This window comes from Coturnix japonica, chromosome 25, assembly GCF_054131305.1.
Source record: "Coturnix japonica strain WE chromosome 25, WE-NBRP24, whole genome shotgun sequence".
NCBI lineage: Eukaryota > Metazoa > Chordata > Aves > Galliformes > Phasianidae > Coturnix > Coturnix japonica.
The window spans coordinates 7,984,259-8,003,761 of NC_140687.1; the positions used below are offsets into that span (position 1 = coordinate 7,984,259).

General features: G+C 46.9%; 1 protein-coding gene across 1 annotated transcript in view; it reads right to left on the reverse strand.

Annotated features, from left to right (window-relative positions):
• Window positions 1–15,964: 15,964 nt before the first annotated feature.
• The window catches only part of LOC146756911 (uncharacterized), a 41,640-nt gene continuing 38,101 nt past the window's right edge, over window positions 15,965–19,503 (reverse strand). Inside the window, 2 exon segments of the mRNA XM_085523834.1 lie at window positions 15,965–16,956; window positions 18,470–18,515. Coding sequence (XP_085379960.1) covers window positions 16,814–16,956; window positions 18,470–18,515 — 189 coding nt within the window. The 3' untranslated portion in view covers window positions 15,965–16,813.

A 19,503-nucleotide genomic window follows, 5' to 3' on the forward strand; every position in this document is an offset into this window, starting at 1 on the left:
TGACCCTTGAGGGAAGCAATTTCCTGACCCGTCACCAAGTTCCACATCTTACAGCTCCGGTCTGTAGGAAGAAGAACGTGACTGAGAGAGTTGGGCTGGGGAGTTCCTCCGTGGCGTGGAGGCACCGACTCCTTCCCAAGCGCTGCCTCCCACCACCCACAGCTCCTCTCCAGGGCAATGGAGCCAGCCTGCTCCAGCACCTGGACATCAGAAGGCAGGGACAGGGGAGCAGCCCAGAAGGAGCCATCCCTGCCATGCACCCCAATTCCCCACGCCAGCCTGGGGAGATCTATGAGAATAGCACATAAAAAGCCAACAGCCCCCACACCTGTTTTGTCCAACCTATACCTTTTTAGGCAGTGAAAAGCAGTTCATCAGTGGCATCCAGGCAGAGCACAGGCTTGGTGTGTCCTTCTGCCACAGAGACGCACTGCAGTGGGGCTGTCCTGGAATTCTGCTGCCACCCACTGGATTAATGATGCCCCCTGCATTCGAAAGAAAGAAGGTGGGGTAGGTATGTGGAAAGGCACAGCACTGTAAGGTCCTACAGGCATGGGAAAGCATGAGCTGACTCTCCCCCAAGCATCTTCCACTTCCTGGTAGGGCAATGGGCCCCTCCATCTGAACTCAGGCATATCTGAGCAATCATCTTCATGGAAAACCTTGGCATCTCCCCACTAGCAGCCCCTGCCTAACGGCTCTGCCCAGGTGACACAGACTGTGAGACGTGATGCTCACGGCCTCTGCTCTGAGCCACGAAACTCAGCTCATTGGACCTCAGCTCAGTTGAGGACAAACTGCACTTTCTCCATCCTGAAGCTCTGCCAGGAACGCTTCATTAGACCAATTTCATGGCAGTTCCTTCAAGCTGCCAGCCAGCCCGTGGTTGGCAAAGTTTGGAAACGGAGCTGTACTCCTTTTAAAACCAAAAGGATGACAGAGGGCAGCACTGGCATTTGCACCCAGCACCCTGTCCCCGATGCTGGCTCAGAGGATCCATCCTCACCAAACCTTCTTCCAAGGGATGCCCTGCAGGCACCTCATCCCTCCGGCCACAGCATCTGCCAATCACTTCCACATCAGAGTGTTCAGAACACTGAGGTCCAGCAGCCCCACTGCTGCAGTCCTGAGCTATGTGGACACCAGCAGCTCTTTCCTGCTGGCATTCCAAGCGCCGCCTGGGGCTCTGAGCTATGCTAAATCTTTTCCTATGAGTAGGCAAAACAAGGCAGGAGGCTGGAGAAGGGCAGGCCCAGGGCTGCATGAGGTCTGCATTAGTCAGGAGGGTGAAGGTAAGCTCATTAATAATTCGGGTTTCAAAGTCACACGCGTGCGATCTCCTTCTCAATTAGCAGCTTTGCTCACACATTCAGCAGCTCTCCTCTGACCCCTAGTGTTGCTACTGGTCTCGAAGTGACACCGAGACCAAAGGGAAATCCCGGCTCCCCAGGGTGAGATGCGATCAGAGCAAACAGCTCAAGGCGACAAAGCACACACACGCCTGGAGCCGTGTATCCAGTGGTTGCTGAGAGCAGAGCACCCATCAGCACCAGAGGTGCTCCTAAAGGGCAATGAGAAGGTTGTCCTTGCACTGGGACAAACTCAGGAGCACATTCACCCCGAGGCTGAGCTCTGCACAGCAGTGACTTGGCTTCTGGGGCAGAGAGCTCGGCTCACACAGGACCCAGCACTGCAGAGATATAGCCAAGAGTGGGGAACGCCTGCACGTATTTCCCTGGAAGATGCTTGCAAGAAAAACACACTGACAGTGCCCAGTGTTGCTCACCCCAGCATTACAGTCCTGCTGGAGAGCCAGGGATGGGACAGGACATGCTGACAAGAAATGACACAGAGTGTGTGATGAGGACCTCAATCTGCTTATTATGTGGATAATGCGGAGAGGTCTGGCTGACGGAGCTTCTCACTGTGTGAGTCGGTCAGCATTAGAGAAAGCCAGCATGGAGTTCTGTGAGCTTTTGCAGGGGACGAAGAGGCGCAGAAGCTGCTACCCACCTTTGGTGCTCTTAGAAAGTTAACTGAGAGAATTGGAAGGGAGACCATCAGCTGACCAAATGGACACCAATAGGTCAGGTCCTGATCAGACCCGATGGAGGGCCATGGCTCCCAGACCCTATGCCACTCCTTGTCAAGGGCAGGAAACACGTCTGTGTCGGGACCCCAAGTGGGCCCTGCTGGCTGCCGGCACGTTGGGTTAAGCCGGCACCAAACGACGAGCCATCCTGTGCACCGTGAGGATCTGAACATCTCAGCACCAGTTTTGGTCAACAACTCCTTGGTTAATGTCTCCAGTGCAGCCAGTGATTTGACGTCAGCACTGGGCAGCGGCTGCTGGTAACGGCACATGAGACAGCGTTGCTCCCAATGTGCCTGAAGGTCCGAACTGGGAATCCAGCCTTCATGCCGGACTGATAGTTCGTGAGCGGGGGAGACCTTGTTCCTGGATAGTCCCCCAGTGGTGGACATTCAGAACGATTCTGCACAGCCAATATGTTTTTGTCTTCTTATTTGGTTATGGAGTGTGACATTATAATGCACACTGGACAGAACTGGATTGCCACGAAGATTCTGTACAATAGTGTTACATTGAACTTGGAGAAGTTGTAACTCCATTGTGTACTGTGCTGTTATCTTGAACTTGAATGCACCGTTCTCTACAAGTTGACTAAGTGTTGCCATACAGCATTTCACAATTTTTAGGCAGATTGCTGTTGTGTGCTTTCAGGTTTGTAGTCACTGCAGCTGCATCTCTTTGGTATGTTATTATGACAGTTTCATTGTTTTTCGCATATGTTTAATGATTGATTCATTTGCGGAATAGCCTTAAATGTGCAAATCACCTTTGGGGTAACGGGGAGTATGCAGGGGAACCTTTACAGGGGCTGCAGATAATAAAGAGGGGGGAGATGTTGGGTATTGGGCAGGTGGTGCCTGCATGCACCAGCAGTGGAGTCATGGAGGTCATGGGTATCTGATGGGGGTGGTCACCTGTACCACTATATAGGGTTTGTGGCGCGGCATTAAACTGGTACTTTCAGCGTTACACACTGTGTGTTCTGGTTAGCATTTGGGCTGCTGTGCTAACAGATGTGTCTGGGGTTATCTTGTTTTAAAATGGAAGGGCTCGTAAGGAGCAGAGGGATGTGAGGTATTTCTAGTCCGCTTCATGCTCCCGATTCCAGAACCCTTCCAATTGTGAGGAAACAGAAGTGCTGAGCTGTGTGCGTGTTCCATGGTGCAGAGTCCAGTGACAGTTGGTGCCCGGCGTCTGTGCAGGGCAGCACTGAGGTTGTTAGAAGCATAGGAATCTGCCAGAGAGGAATCTGATGTGAAGGTACTAAAGGTAAAAGGCAGCATTTCTATCAGTACTGGAGGAGGGAAGGAAACTTTGTCCTTAAGTGCTGTTTTTGTTCCCTTTGTCATGCAGTCAATCCAGCAACTAACTTGAGAACCCGACTTCTCCTCTCTTTAGTTTAGATTTGGGGAAATTCCCTGAAAAAAAAAAAAAAAAAAAAAAAATTCCTCGAAAATTCACTAGTGTCTGTGTGAGTAAAAGGTTCCAACCTTTATTGACTATCGGAAATGCTTAGCTCAGAAATGTGCAGCACTTTAATGAAAGAGTTCTGAATCACTTGAATTTGATCTTCTGTCTGGCCTGGTTGCAGGTTTTACTGCATTTGGTACCTTAAAAAATACAACAACAAAACAAATCTAAAATATCAAAATATTTGATTTTTACATCAGAAAAGAAAAAAAAAAATGAACCAACCCAAACCCTTGTTGTGGCTGAGCAGAACGTGCTGCAGCTCCATGCAGTGCTGAGTTACAGTATACAGGCACATGTGTGTGGATTTGTGTATTGATACGCACTGGCATGCTTTTGCTGTACAGGTAATAAAGACGGAGGATGGTTTTTGTGGATTCTTCAAAGGTGAAGAATCCTTGAAGACCAGAAATTCCAACTTACAGAATTTGACATAGGCAAAGTGAGGAGGAATATTCTTCCTAACCTGTTATAATTAATTAATTCACGGATTCAGTGTTGGTTCGGTCTATAGGAGAAGTGAACTGCAAAGCTTTGAAGATCACTGTATTTGCTGAGGTTGTCCAGGTGGTTGAGCTTGAAGACCTGCAGCGGTCAGACAAATGTGTTGGGGTTACTCACTGCTGTCACTCGTGGTGTTGAAGGAGGGGCTCCATTGGAGGGCTTGCAGCCATGCAGCCCAGGGACTCCGTGCTGAGTCAGGGTGATGTTACTAGAGTTTGACCAGTGTTGAGGAGGGCAATGTTTTGAAACAACTGCTCCTGAGAGACTGATTGAATGAAGAGAACAAAGCTGGGAAGACGGGTGGGCATTCCTCATTCTTTTCTGCTTTTTGGTGTTTTGCTTAGGGTTCCTTTTCAAAAGAAGATTTCACTGATCAAGACTGTAGAAGACTTTCAGTCCAAGGAAGCACGAGCCAGCTCTTTGAGAAGCACAGGAAGAGCTGCACAGAGATCCCCGAGACCAGAACCGCTTCTGTGCGCTCGTCCAGCATGTCGATTAAAGGAAATGATTGCTATTTCTACTTCTATTCCACTTGTAAAAAGGTCTGCTTGGGTTTTTTCCTTCATTTTTTCTTTCTTTCAGTTCTGAAGTTAAGAGGAATGGGTAGAATAAGTAGAAGTATTACTGGTCTTCAGCAAACTTCATAACTAATTGCATTGTACAATAGAGCAACTCGCTAAAAATGAGCTCAAAGCATGGCCAGTTCTCAGGCTGTACTATTTCATTTTCCTCTCTTGGTTTCCATTGGGTTACAGGGAGACAACTGTCCCTTCAGGCACTGTGAAGCCGCTTTGGGCAATGAAACCATCTGCACGCTGTGGAAGGAGGGCCGCTGCTTCAGGAATGTCTGCAGGTTCAGGCACATGGAGATCACTGTGAGTGTTGGCTCCTCAGAGTTTATCACCAAACCCACTTCTCATTTCTTTAGGTGGGCAGAATGTGCTTTTGCAGATTAGGTTCATTTGCTTTGAAATGATGATGGTTCCTACGGTTAAGAATAGGGGAGGAAGCAGAGGGAAGAGAGCTCAATGGCATTGGTATATCATAGCAGAATATTCTTGTAGTTGATACCAACAGTGTTCTATCAACAGATGCTAAAAAACCACATCAATCAGACAAGCATTCTGCAAGGTGTGTTAGTTTAACCCCTTCTAAACTGGTGTCCTCACCCACAGAATGCTAGGAAAGCTCAGTGAGCCTGGTGCTCCCAGCCTGCGCACTCTTCAGAGTGGTGTTTGAGTGCTGCTTTGTGGCAGTCTGCTCACTGGCACCATCTGGAGCTCAGTCTCCCTTTGCAGATCTTAGGTCCACGTTACCATCAGCTCTTCTTCCTTTCTGTCTTCAGAAAAAACGCAGCATGATTTCCTGCTACTGGGAGAACCAGCCAGGAGGCTGCCAGAAATCCAACTGTGCCTTCCATCACACCAAGGGACGTTACCTCAATGGGGTTTTCTTTCCACCAAGCCAAAGTGAGTTTGTCTTTTTTAGGTACGAAAGATTAACTCTATTACTCACAGGTGGGTATAGTGTCATAAAGAACGCCAAGTAACGTTCACTTGTGAGCTGATAGATAGGTTCAGAGCTGAACTTTGTGTGCTTCTGATACCTCAGTTTTATCTTGCATGCTCAGCTTCTCTCTGCTCCTGTGGCCTTTGCCTTGCAGGTTGTTCTCCTGCATTTAAGCTTTTACTGGGTGTCAGGGAGATGAATGTTGTGTAGGGGGGGATTTCTTTGTTCACAGAGAAGCCATTTGGATGGGCAAGTGGAGACTCAGCATTTATCTGTGTGGGTTTTCAGCCTTGCCTGCCATCTTTGTGCAGTGGATAATCTGATTGAATTCCTACCGCATAACTGAAGAGACTGATTTTTTCTTTGCTTGTACAGACCAGCTTTCTAAGGAGGGAGAAGAAACAAAAACACCTGTCCAGCAATCAGCTGAAGAAAACCATCATGGATTGCAGATAATTTCCACTACAAAATCTGATGCTGATACAAAACAAGGTATTCCAGGATTAATCAGAAGCACTTGCCAATTAACTCCAAAGCAATTCATTGTACAAACACAACAGAACATAGGGTTGCTGAATGGAATCAGCTATTTCCATGATCTTGTTCCTACCTTGTAACTTCATGTGCCTTTCAGATTAGGAAGGTAAACTCCTTTGTTTACATCATTAGAGCAAGACGAGGCCACAGCATGGAGTTTAAGTGCCTGTATGTGCATCTTTTCAACCAGTGGTGAAAGCCACATTTGCTGATAGAGGAATCTAATGTCATATGGATGGGATAAAGTAAGGGATAAAGCCTACTTTTAATATCCAGAAGGATGAAAGGAGGGCAGCAGACAGACATCAGGTCCATGGTGCTCTTAGCTGTGGGGAGAGCTGACAGGGTTTGTTCTGCATGCTTCTGAGCAGGAGGCAGTTTGCAGAGCTGTGGTCCTCAGCGTGTGCCTCTGTCCCTCAGTCTCATTTACTGCTCTGTGTTCCCAGATGACAGTTTGAATGCTGGAATAAAAACACTTGGATCAGAAGGACCTTCAGGAGCTCCTGCTCATCGGCTCAAATCTCAGATTGTTCATGTGCCTAAGAAGGAGAATGTGCGGACACTGGTCAGCACTGTGATGCTGCCTGCAAAGCAGGGTAATGATGAGTACCTTTGCTTCCATTTGGTGGCTCCTAAGTGGAATGGATAAATTACAATTGGGACTTACCCTGAGTGCATTACAGTTGCAATATTATTTTCTGTCAGGGCTGTCAAAGTGGTGTCTTTTGGTTGTATTTGTTTTGGGTGGGAAATGGGCTCACAAGACAGTAATTCTGTTGGTTTCTGTCAAATAAGCACTTTGTTTTTCTTTGTTTTAGGGGAGGTGCCTGTGAGTCAACCGAATACTGCTGATAAACCTGGAAAACGGAAATCCTCTGTAGGTAAGGGCTGCTTGTGAGCTGCTGTTTGGCTGCCTCCACGTAAATGGGAGGGCACTGCTGAAGCAGGAGGGAGGAAAGTGTGTCGTGGGTCTGTGATGACTCCAAGTGGCACACAAGTGTAGCAGCTGAAAGGTGAATTTGAGAACATACACTTGGAGAAACCAAAGTTTGTGGTTGACTTGTAAAAATCTTTCTCCAAAGGAATTATCTTAGGAATGTTGTTGTTTTCTCTCTGTAGCTGATGTCAGTGGCCTTCCGCTGAAGCGCAGCCTCGTAGAAAGGCTGGGGAAGAAGATCGAGGTTGACAGAGCACCAAGGAGAGGTAAATGGTCATCGGTGTTTGCTGCACAGATTCTCTAGGCTTTCTGCTTATTCTTTCTCAGGAGCGTTGTTGTTGGGAACACGTATATTCTGTAATATTATGACAAATCTGGAAACTTGAGCTCTCGTTGTAATTTCTTGTAATCCTTATGCTTCTCCTTTCTTGATGATGACAGAGAAGGGTGCCAAGCCAGCAGGGGAGATCTGGAAGAAGAGACGACTGGAAGAAGAGAAGCAAAAAGTAGAAGAGGTTCTTACTGAGAAGAGATCTAAGGATAAGCGCAAGAAGAAGAGAATTTTCCCTCCACCTGAGCCTGGTAACGTGAAACTGGAAGAGCCACCGCGTAAAATCAAGCGATTGGAAGAAATGCATATTAAAAGCTTAGAAGAAATCAAGCAGGAGAAAGCCCTGCGGATGCAGCAGATCGCAAAGCCAGCAGGTAAGGAGGTGTTTCACTGTCTGCTCTGCTGAAGTGCTTCCCCTGTCAAGCAAATGGAGTTTGCTTAGAATTGCCTGGGCTGTTTCTTACCAAATGCAAAGGCAGGAAGTGCCAGGATGTCCATCCATGTGTTTTTCCATTGAATCCGTGGTGTCTGCCTGCTTCATTCTGGAAAATTCATTCGCTGTGAGGTTTTGTAATTTAGTTTCTCCTGTACTTTCTTTCTGCCGTGTTTTTGGTGTGGCATGTTCTGTGTGTTGACGCCAAGGTTATCTTCATCTTTGGCGTGTTGCTTGTTTTAATATGTAAATGTGTTTGTAAAGCATGGATTGAGTTTTTAACATGGGGGCCAACCTCTGTCAGAAAGGTCAGGGGGGTGAGTTATTCATTGGGGAGGTGAGAGAGGCTTCGTGAAGAGACAGCATGTGAAGGAGGGAAGAGCTTGGATACTGTATGGACTGCGAGATGTCGCCTCTCTCGTGTTCTTTGTTATTGAATGTGAGGAAATAAGCACATGGAGGAAACACTGGCACACAGGTTTCTTTCTATGCTTGCTGTTGACCAAGTGATTTTCTTTTTCCTTGTTTTAAAGCACCTGGAAGAGAAGAGGAAAAGACTGTGGAATGGAGCAGGGCTGCTCCCAAAGCTGTCTCTGCACCCGCAGAGGTGAGTTCCTTCTGTAGATGACACAGTGACACAATTTCTTCACATGTTCTTGCGTCTCACTGCTCACCATGTGCCACCATTATGTGTGCATTCCTACCTTCCTGCCTTTGGTGAAGAGCTGCAGCCATGTTTCACAATCCTGATACTTTCAATGGCTTTCCCAGACAGCTTTGCACTCCTCAAACTCAGAATTGATCTGATTGTATCTGGCAGTGAGGCAGTAACCCTGCTGGCACCAGGTACAACTTGTGAGGTTAAGGTGGGAGCACTGGATACAAAAAGGTCACGATGGCTTCGTGTTCAATGAAATCAGACTGTGGGTGGATGTTGTGTAGGGGAACAGGAATGACTTTCTGTTGCTCAAATAGAATGTGGTATGTAACAGCTCTAGCACTGTGCTGATTTAAACGAGCACTGAAGAAGAGGAGCCTCCAGCTAAAAAAGCAGCTTTGGTAAGGAGGGGAAGAAGTGTCAGTGCTGTCCTCGTCAGGCTGATACTGAGATACAACTGCTGCAGAAAGTGTGGAGAACTGAAATGTTCTGCAGGTTTCCTTTCAAAGTAGTCACTGTGTGCAGGATGCTGGATGAATGGCAGTGTGTGCACAATGCTCTGCAGCCCTGTGATCCCTCTGTAGTGTGAAGGAATTTTTCCATTACTGCTGCATTGTTAAAAAGACCTGAGGTGCTCTGCAGCCTTCACGTGGTTGTTAACATCCTTCAGGAGCCCCTTAGCCCGCGTGTTGGGTTAAGGCTCAGCAGTGCTGAAGGAGAAGCGCTGCTGAGGAAGGATCTCCTGAGCAATCATTGACTTTGTCTTCCTTCTTCCCAGACTGCTGCTCCAGCCCTGCCGGAGGTCAGCCTGCTCACCAAGGCTGTAGAAGATGACACTGAAAAGTTCATCTCGGAAATCTCAGGAGGGGAAATGGAAGCAGAAATTGACTTGGACCTGGAGAAGGATGAGGATGATTTCCTTCGTGAACTTTCTGAGATGACTGACTGTTGAACTGCGTAGTAGTTATTATAGTATGTTAAAAAAAAAAAACAAAAAACACAAACAAACAAACAAAAAACCAAAAAAACAACAAAACAACAACAACAAAAAAAAACCCCTTTAATTTAATAAAAACCTTTTCTTTTTGGTTGGATACCCCAGGGTGATACTTTACTAAAGGAGGCTTCACAGTAATGAGTCTTAAAGCACAGTTGAACTGGTAAAAGATTGGCAGACTGCATTCCATTGTCCTGAGTTTTCCTGCTGGTCAGAGTTGAGGCCCTGTGCATCCATTCCCTGATCCTGGTTGGCTCCTTTCAGCAGCAAGAGGACAAAGCAGTTCTGTGACAGCCCAGAAGGACGTCCATCTGTGTGCTGCAGTGCCTGGCAATTGATCTCCTGATTCAGTGACGCTCTGAAGGCTTCAACCTCAAGCTCCTTCCTTCCTCCTCCCTTGGCCATGCTCAGCGTTGGGTGCAGCTGGAAGCTTCTTCGGTGCTCCCATTTCTCGGGCAGTCCCCATGTCTAGCCTGGAGTTCTGCCAGCTCTTGAGTTTTTTTGGTGTATGCCTTTGTTTATGACTCGAATCCTTTAAGGCAACTTAATGACAATGTGGGGGTGGGAGGGAGCAGAATTATTCTTTTGTTTTGGACCAAATGTGCCACCAAGGCGGGGGGTGCTCCCTGCCTTCCAGTTATCAGCAGTGATGCAGCAGCAGTGTGAGAAGTGGGAGCTGCATGCCACTGCTGCGTTATTCCCTCCTTTCCCTTTTGCTGGATTTCCAGTGCTGTTTGCTGGCAGAGCTTGATGCTGTGCTGATGATTTCTGGAAGCCAACACGTGTGCGCTTCGCTTGTATCAGTTCAGAGTGCAGCCATCCCAGCCCTGCTGTGGGCACAGTGCATCCCTGGCCCTGCTGGAGGACGCCGTGGTGACTCTGTGCTTCAGCAGGGTATTGAGTGGTTTTCTGCTGACTCTGGGTGGGACTGTGCCCATGTCGTGTCTGTCACTGTTACTGTAAATATTTTATCTTTTCCTTTTGTATTTGCCTTCTATTTAAGATATTGTATGAACGTAGTCAGGCTCCTCTGTTTATGCCGGCGGCTCTCAGCTGTGTTTTTAAATAAACCTGGCACAGGACAGCAGTGCTGTACGTCTGCCTGCAGCTCTTGGAGGGAGCAGGAGGGGAGCCAGGAGTGCTGCTCCAACAACATCCTGGTGCTGCTGCCACCAGGGTTACTGCTGTGCTGCTGTTATGAGCTCCATGGAAGAGATGAGCTCCAGCACTGCCTCCTCACACTTATTTGGTTCTGAAGCCTTCAGTTGCTATTGGCCGTGGCACATTCCATGCAGTGTGAATCTCTCTAACAGACATAACTGTATCAGTGGAATTGTGGGGGCTGGGAGGGAGGACACAGTGCTGCTGAGAGCAGGGCCAGGCAGCCCAGCATGCTCAGCACCACAGCCAGGTGAGGCTGGCAGTTCAGTTACAGGTGTGTGTGCAGCTGGTCACCACTCAGCCTCCCCCATTGCAGCTCCCCGTGTCCCACAGTTCCCCCATCCCCGTTCTCCCGCTGTCCCATTGTCACCCTGCCACACCACTGCTGTGTGCACTAAACCTTTATTGCCCCCCGAAGAGGTCCTCATTGTACACCACCTGCGCCCGCTTGTCGCGGTTTCAGAAGAGGGGAAGGGAGATTGCGATTAGGTCTAACAAAAAATGAGGGAGAAAAAAGGTGATCTGAGAACGAACGGCAGTTTAATAACCCAATAATGCTAAACAACAACAAGAGAGTTTCAACAAAGAGAATACCAAGTCCCCAATGTCACCGATGGAGCTGTGGAAGGCAGGAAACTCTGACCACGTTGTCTCCTTGCAGTGAGCCGGGCCAGCAACCCCTTGTCCCCTTTACTCCCATTATGAGGCATGGTGTTCTGATGTGGAATACCAACACCAACCAAATTGCAAATCCATAACATTCCACCCCTTATTACACATCATCACATCATGCCTAACTTTTATCAACATATAAACAGAACAGTAGTTAACATGCTTTACATATGTACATACATATATATATATATATACACACATGGAATCACAGGCTGCACTCCCCCAGCACCAAATTTCCCTGTGGCACACACTGAACATCCCCATCCTTCTGCATCACCCACCAGGTGCACCCAGGTTCCTGTGCAAAGACAGTTCCACGGAGGGGCCTCCCTTTTCCAGAGGCTGGGAGGACCCAAACCACTTTTCCCAGCATATTCTTTACATGCACCACAGGAACCTTGTCTCCCTCCACGGTACGCAGGGAGTTGGACTGTGTAGCGCCGTCTCGGTTGGCTGATCCTCGGGTGTTTACCAGCCAGGTGGCTTCTGCTAGATGTTTCTCCCAGTTCTTAAATGTTCCACCACCCATCGCTTTCAGCGTGGTTTTCAGCAAACCATTGTGGCGCTCGATCTTACCAGCGGCTCGTGCGTGATAGGGGATGTGATGGATCCACTCGATGCCATGTTCTTTGGCCCAAGTGCTCACCAGTGAATTTTTGAAATGAGTCCCATTGTCTGATTCGATCCTCTCTGGGGTGCCATGTTGACACAGGATTTGTGTCTCTAGGCCTAATATGGTGTTTCTGGCAGTGGCATGGGGCACCGCATATGTCTCCAGTGCTGGGTCCTGTGTGAGCAGAGCTCTCTGCCCCAGAAGCCAAGTCACTGCTGTGCAGAGCTCAGCCTCGGGCTGAATGTGCTCCTGAGTTTGTCCCAGTGCAAGGACAACCTTCTCATTGCCCTTTAGGAGCACCTCTGGTGCTGATGGGTGCTCTGCTCTCAGCAACCACTGGATACACGGCTCCAGGCGCGTGTGTGCTTTGTCACCTTGAGCTGTTTGCTCTGATCGCATCTCACCCTGGGGAGCCGGGATTTCCCTTTGGTCTCGGTGTCACTTCGAGACCAGTAGCAACACTAGGGGTCAGAGGAGAGCTGCTGAATGTGTGAGCACAGCTACTAATTGAGAAGGAGGTCGCACTCGTGTGACTTCGAAACCCGAATTAATGAGCTTACCTTCACCCTCCTGACTAATGCAGACCTCATGCAGCCCTGGGCCTGCCCTTCTCCAGCCTCCTGCCTTGTTTTGCCTACTCATAGGAAAAGATTTAGCACAGCTCAGAGCCCCAGGCGGCGCTTGGAATGCCAGCAGGAAAGAGCTGCTGGTGTCCACATAGCTCAGGACTGCAGCAGTGGGGCTGCTGGACCTCAGTGTTCTGAACACTCTGATGTGGAAGTGATTGGCAGATGCTGTGGCCGGAGGGATGAGGTGCCTGCAGGGCGTCCTTTGGAAGAAGGTTTGGGGAGGATGGATCCTCTGAGCCAGCATCGGGCACAGGGTGCTGGGTGCAAATGCCAGTGCTTCCCTCTGTCATCCTGTTGGTTTTAAAAGGAGTACAGCTCCGTTTCCAAATGTTGCCAACCACAGGCTGGCTGGCAGCTTGAAGGAACTGCCATTAAATAGGTCTAATGAAACGTTCCTGGCAGAGCTTCAGGATGGAGAAATTGCAGTTTGTCCTCAACTGAGCTGGGTTCCAATGAGCTGAGTTTCCTGGCTCAGAGCAGAGGCCGTGAGCATCACGTCTCACAGTCTGTGTCACCTGGGCAGAGCCGTTAGGCAGGGGCTGCTAGTGGGGAGATGCCAAGGTTTTCCATGAAGATGATTGCTCAGATATGCCCGAGTTCAGATGGAGGGGCCCATTGCCCTACCAGGAAGTGGAAGATGCTTGGGGATGAGGCAGCTCGTGCTTTCCCATGCCTGTAGGACCTTACAGTGCTGTGCCTTTCCACATACCTACCCCACCTTCTTTCTTTCCCATGCAGGGGGCATCATTAATCCAGTGGGTGGCACCAAGAATGCCCGGACAGCCCCACTGCAGTGCGTCTCTGTGGCAGAAGGACACACCAAGCCTGTGCTCTGCCTGGATGCCACCGATGAACTGCTTTTCACTGCCTAAAAAGGCATATATTGGACAGAACAGGTGTGGGGGCTGCTGGCTTTTTATGCGCTATTCTCATAGATCTCCCCAGGCTGGCATGGGGAATTGGGGTGCATGTCAGGGATGGCTCCTTCTGGGCTGCTCCCCTGTCCCTGCCTTCTGATGTCCAGGTGCTGGAGCAGGCTGGCTCCATTGCCCTGGAGAGGAGCTGTGGGTGGTGGGAGGCAGCGCTTGGGAAGGAGTCGGTGCCTCCACGCCACGGATGAACTCCTTAGCCCAACTCTCTCAGGCACGTTCTTCTTCCTACAGACCGGAGCTGTAAGATGTGGAACTTGGTGACGGGTCAGGAAATTGCTTCCCTCAAGGGTCACCCAAATAATGTCGTTTCCATCAAGTACTGCAGCCACACGGGGTTGGTGTTCACCGTGTGTCATGGTTTTGTAATTTTGTAATTTTGCTATCAGTATTCCACATCATAACATCATGTAAAGTATGGATACTTCTATTGAATGTGCAGTCCACAGAAGAAGACTACGTTACCCCTGTTGTTCTCTGGGATATGATAAGTCACGGGACCAGGACGCTGTATAATCTCGTTCCCAGGCTGGAGTGCCCTCCTCCTTCTCTCGGACTTCTCGGAGAGTGGGAAGCGTTCCAGCCGTGTCGCATAGAGTTCACAGTAGGCCTCTCTGTTTTCGGGGACTCTCTCTCTCTCTGTTTGTTCGATTTGTTAGCCTCAATTATATTATATTGTGTTATCTTGTATTTCGATATCATATCCGCAGGCACCGAACCCCAAGGGGCCACACACGCTCCGCCTCACTGCTCCGGCAGCCCAACTCTAACTCGGTCCGGTCCCGGGCTCGGCGCAGCTGCTAGTCCGATGGCAATGGAAATTATAATAATTGATCACAGTCCGTTACAGATTTCTTTGTTCTTTCTCCACACCCACTGCTGCATTTGACTAGTCTTTAAAAAATCTGTCATGGGTTACTTAGATTTACCTATGCCCGTGACAGGGGAAGCCACCCCGTGGGCCCCCCCAGGGGCCCAGAAAGGAGGGGGAAAAAGGGGAATGGGATAAAAACAGCGGCAATCTAAGGAGGAAAAACTTATTTTACTAAATATGATATCGAAATACAAGACTCCTCACAAATTGAGGATTTCCCCTGCAGTTTCCTTAAATGACAGCATTCCCTGTCCCTTCTCTATCACAAGGAACTATCCACTCCCTGCACTGAATCTAGTTTAAAGTGCTGGTAATCAATCCAACCAGCTTGCTCCCCAGCATGCTTTTGCCCCACCTGCTCTGTCACATTCTGTCTGATGTCCACATACCTGGTCTCTCAAAGGCCTGCCCAAGATCACAGTAACCAAAACCTTGATCTGACACCATTACCTGAGCCAGTAATTTACCTGGCCCATTCTCCCTCTTCATTTCTCAGCCCCCAGTCAGCAGTACAGAGAAGACTACTTGTGTTCCTGCTCCCTTTAACATCTTCCCAAGGGATTCAAAGTCCCTTTTAATGTTCTGTAATTTCCTTTTTTGCAGCCTCCTGGGACCCTACTTGAATGAGACCTTGAGTGGGTAGTAGCCTTCTATTTTATCAGAGGCAGTAGAGTCTTCTTAACATCTGTGACATGTGCCCCCAGATAACAGCAAACTGCTCTGGAGAGGTTATTTTTGGTGGCAAATTCGGGGCCTCAGTGCCTCCCAGCAAGGAGTCTCAATTACCAAGGCTCGTCAGCTGTTTTTGGTGGCACTAGTTTTAATAGGACTCCTTGGTTGGCCCTGCCCCGCATGCTTGTTGTATGCAGTGGAAGCAGGGACAGGTAGCTGGGAAGGGGCCAGGTATGCTGTCTGGACATGCATGGGATCAGGAAGGCTGAGGCACAGATGGAACTGAACTTGGCGAGGGATGTAAAAATAACCAGAAGGGAGCCTACAGGTGCACTGGGCAGAAGTGACAGACCTGGGAGAGTGCACTCCCTCTGACAAATGAGGAGGGAGAACTGGCTTTAACCAACATGGAGAAGCGCAAGGTACTCTATGAGTGCTTTGCTGTCTGGATTCTGCTGGAGATATTCTTCCACCTGGCTCCTGGCTTGTACCAGCTGGAGAGAGCACAAAGGGCCACCAGAAGTTATCTCATAAAGGAATGGCCAACCTGCAGAAAAGGCTCCAAAGATCCCCCTCCCAAGCATGGCCAGGTTTACAACAGAGACTTTACCCTCGGCTTCCTGTTAATGAATCGCCACCGAAGACCTGAAAGTGGTTCAGCACACCCATTAAAATCACAACCCTCCACACTTGTTTCAAGCATATACCCCTTAATTTCTATGATGACAAACCTTATGACATATAGTAGCTGTTTGCCCCACTGCTTCAAGTACCCAGAAGGAAAAGAACACAAATGCATGCTGGCCACTTGTCTGATCTCAGGGCAGACTGAAGGCACCAGAAGGAGAGATGGAAGTGAGCAGAGGAGGACTGTAGCAAGTCATAGGGGCAAGGAATGAGGTGGAAAGCAAGTCAAGAAGGCCAACAGAATAAAACAAAGATGTACCAGATATGAAAGTTTATTAAATACCAAGTTGGAACATAAATATCTGGAATTAAATATAGCATATTAGTGTCATAAAATACATTCATATAAAAAGGTGCAGTACCAATTAGACAGAAGGTTGAAACATTAATTTTCCTTCTTCCCACTATGAACCGCTTCAGGTTCATCATGTGTTCATCTACCAACTGTGAATGTCTTAAGATGGGTCAAATTCTAATGCAAAATCCAACAAGGATATCAAGTCAGAAATATCAAAAAGGTCACATTAAAGCTTTCTTGGCACTGCTACACACGCACAGTATTTTTAAACCCTAGGTGCGTGAAAGTGACAGCAATGTAAAGTGCATTCTTCTCCAGCTTAATCACTGCTAAAACTTCCACTTAACCAGCAGAAATATTCACAGCATCAGGACGGAAACAGCTGGCAGGAATCCAATCAAAATCTCCTATGCGTTAAAATAACACTGGAGACTCTACCACAAACAGTGGAAGGGTTAAATAGAACCAAAGGAATGCTTCTGGTAAAACCTTTAACAAAAAACATGGACCAAAATAATGTGTCAAAAACATTTTGACAGTTCCGTCAAGTTCAAGAGCCAACCTTACTCAGTCTGACAGTAATTAAAAATAGATATGGTTCTTATCCTGAGTGCAAAATAAACTGACTACCCCTCGGTGACCAACAGGTAAGTGCAGAGTGTCAACCTATTTAATATATTTAAAATTTATATTCAAACCGCAGTAAAGATGTTTCCACACTAAGCTGCAGGATGGGAAGTCACAGACCTCCTATGTAAACAAATGATCTCCAGTACTTTTCCCTTTACATTTTAAATAAAAATATATTTAGATCAGGTAATTTTGGTTTAAAACATCCCGGTACTCCTGTACCGCTCTGCAAAGGGGATCCTGGTCAACATTGAGATTTTTTGAAGATCCATAAGTAGATTTCATTAGAGAAGCTCTAGCAGTTTCAAGCTCAGCGGTGGCTGGAAAGAAAAGAAACAAGATTGACGATGTTACTTTTACAGTAGATTGAGTCAAATCAGTCACTGTAAAAACATTACTGATAACTGATCAGGCTATGCTCTAGAGAGATATTTAAAAACTTCCAAGGAAAACACAAATCAAAAAGGAAGGCATAAAGGAAGAAACATTTTTTCACATTCAATGATCAGCCAATACAATTTTTAAAGCTAGTTAAAGAAATTCCAGGTTTTAGAAACACAGAATGGTTTGGGCTGGAAGGGACCTTTTAAGATCACCCAGTTCCAATCTCCCTTCTATAGGCAGGGACAGCTCCCTCTAGACCAGGTTCCTCAGAGCCCCATCCGGACTGGCTCTGAATGCCTGCAAGATGGGGGCTATGCACAACATCTCTAAGCAACCTGTTCCAGAGTCTCACCACCCTTACATTAGGAAGTAAAGAGTTTCTTCCTAATATCTAGTCTAAATCTACCTACTTTCAAGTTTACAGCCATTTCTCCGCATCCTGTTATTACATGCCCATATATATATATATGAAAGTTTTAGCCTTAACTTTAACTGCCAGGGATGTCTTAACTTTCCCTGGCTAAACCCTCTTTCGTTCATGGAAACACATCTTCGATGGAAGCAGAAAAGGATTTTCAGTACTTCCATCCATCAGCCTTTTCCAGACAAGATCCCCAGACCAAGCAAATACTACGGCTCCTACTACACATGTAATTATGTTTGAATATGCAAATGAGCACATGGCAATGGGTTTCTGTCTATTCAGGGAAATTGGAAGAGCTGTGAAGCAACAGCTGGATTCTCAAGGGCTCCCTGCTTCAAAATAACTCTAGGAACAGCAGCAGTGACTCTGGCAGAATGCTAATTGTGAAACAGTATGAATTCTTCTCTGAAGACCTGGCCTTTTATTATAGAACAGGCTTTACACTGCATATTAAAAGCAATCAGTTCATGCTGTGTTTGCCTATATATTGCTGAATGATTTTTACCTAAAGAAAGGCTATCTTTTCCACTGATTCTTCTTTATCCAAAGACAAGTATGACAACATGTCAGGTACAAAAAAAAGCAATGAAAAAGAGCGAGCAAAAATTAAGAACACCAGAAAATGTATATGGTATATTTGAAGTGCTGAATGCAATGAATGTATGCAGAAAGAGAAGTAGTGACAGAAGTCCATAAAAATCTTATTTCTGGGCTTTTTTTTTTTTTTTTTACATTTGATGTTTGTGCCTGAGGATGAAAGGTGACTTGAACTTAAGCCAAGTGTATCTGTGCGGGGGAGATGGTTTGCTCTCCATGCTTCTTCTCAAAAGTAGCTGCAGAACATTCTGAAGAGTATATTGGTTAGCAGGAAGTTTTCCATTAAAACTCTCTAAGTTAGAGTTAAAAACAGCCCCACACTGTGCTTCAAACAGCACAAATCTTGACAACTTTTGAAAATAATTACATAGAAGTTACGAACAGTCATCACCTTCCTTAAAAACACTGATATCAGAGTAGCATATTACCTTGCTGAAGTTCCTTATTGATTTTTTCCTCCAATTCCTTCTGTACCTAGAATTATAAATAACACATGCATTATAAATAACACTGCACATTTTATTAAGTAACAGAAACCAGCTTGGATCGCTAGAAAGGAGCATTTGCCCCTCGCTCTCCCAGGAGATGTTTATTTACTGTCATTTATTCTGAATGCAAAGTTTTCATAAGGAGAAATTAGACCTTTTAAAGGGCCACAGTCCAAACACCGTATGCGATCATTTACATTTGAAGATATTTGCGACTCCTGTGTTATTTTCCATCAGGTCTTTAACGCATAGAAGTAATTGTCAAAACAGACAGCATATAGCTTCCAGACTCATGTAATTAGCAAATACAGTTAAGTGCTTGGAGCATGTGGCTTACGTGGAGAGGCTGAGAGCATCAGGACTGTTAAGCCTGGAGAACAGAAGGCTTGTGGTCTCACCTACAGGTGTAATTATCTGACTGTGGGATGCAGCATAAAGAAGACAGAGCAAGAAATTTCTCGGTGGTGCCAAGTAAAAGAACAAGAGGAACAGGCAGAAGTCAAAAGAGTGGAAATTTATAAGACTGCTAAAAATCAGGAGTGCAGACAGGAAATAAAATCAGAAAAGAAACAGAAACTGAGAGACGGAATGGGAAGTAGGTGTTCCCTTTCTTATGCTACCAGTAGGAAAACTGGTTTCATGAATCCATGCACTCACGCTGGTTGCAGATAGCAGAAGTCACTATTATTTCCTGCACCCACTTTTCAGAGCTGCATTTCTTTCTCTTGTTTGTAATCAGTGCAATTTGTTTTTTCAAACAGTTGCATGGAAAAAGTAATTGATACCAGCATTTTGAATAACAGCGGCGTAAAGTATTTTCAGCTTCTTATCCCTGAAGCTTTATCAAAGCTTTTGCAAAATCAAAGCCAAAATCTACACGAGCTTCCTCATCCCAGGAGATGCTCACACTCTACTTCAGATAACCTCCCTTACTTTGAAAAACACCAAATGTGCACTGAGAGCTTTACATAAAA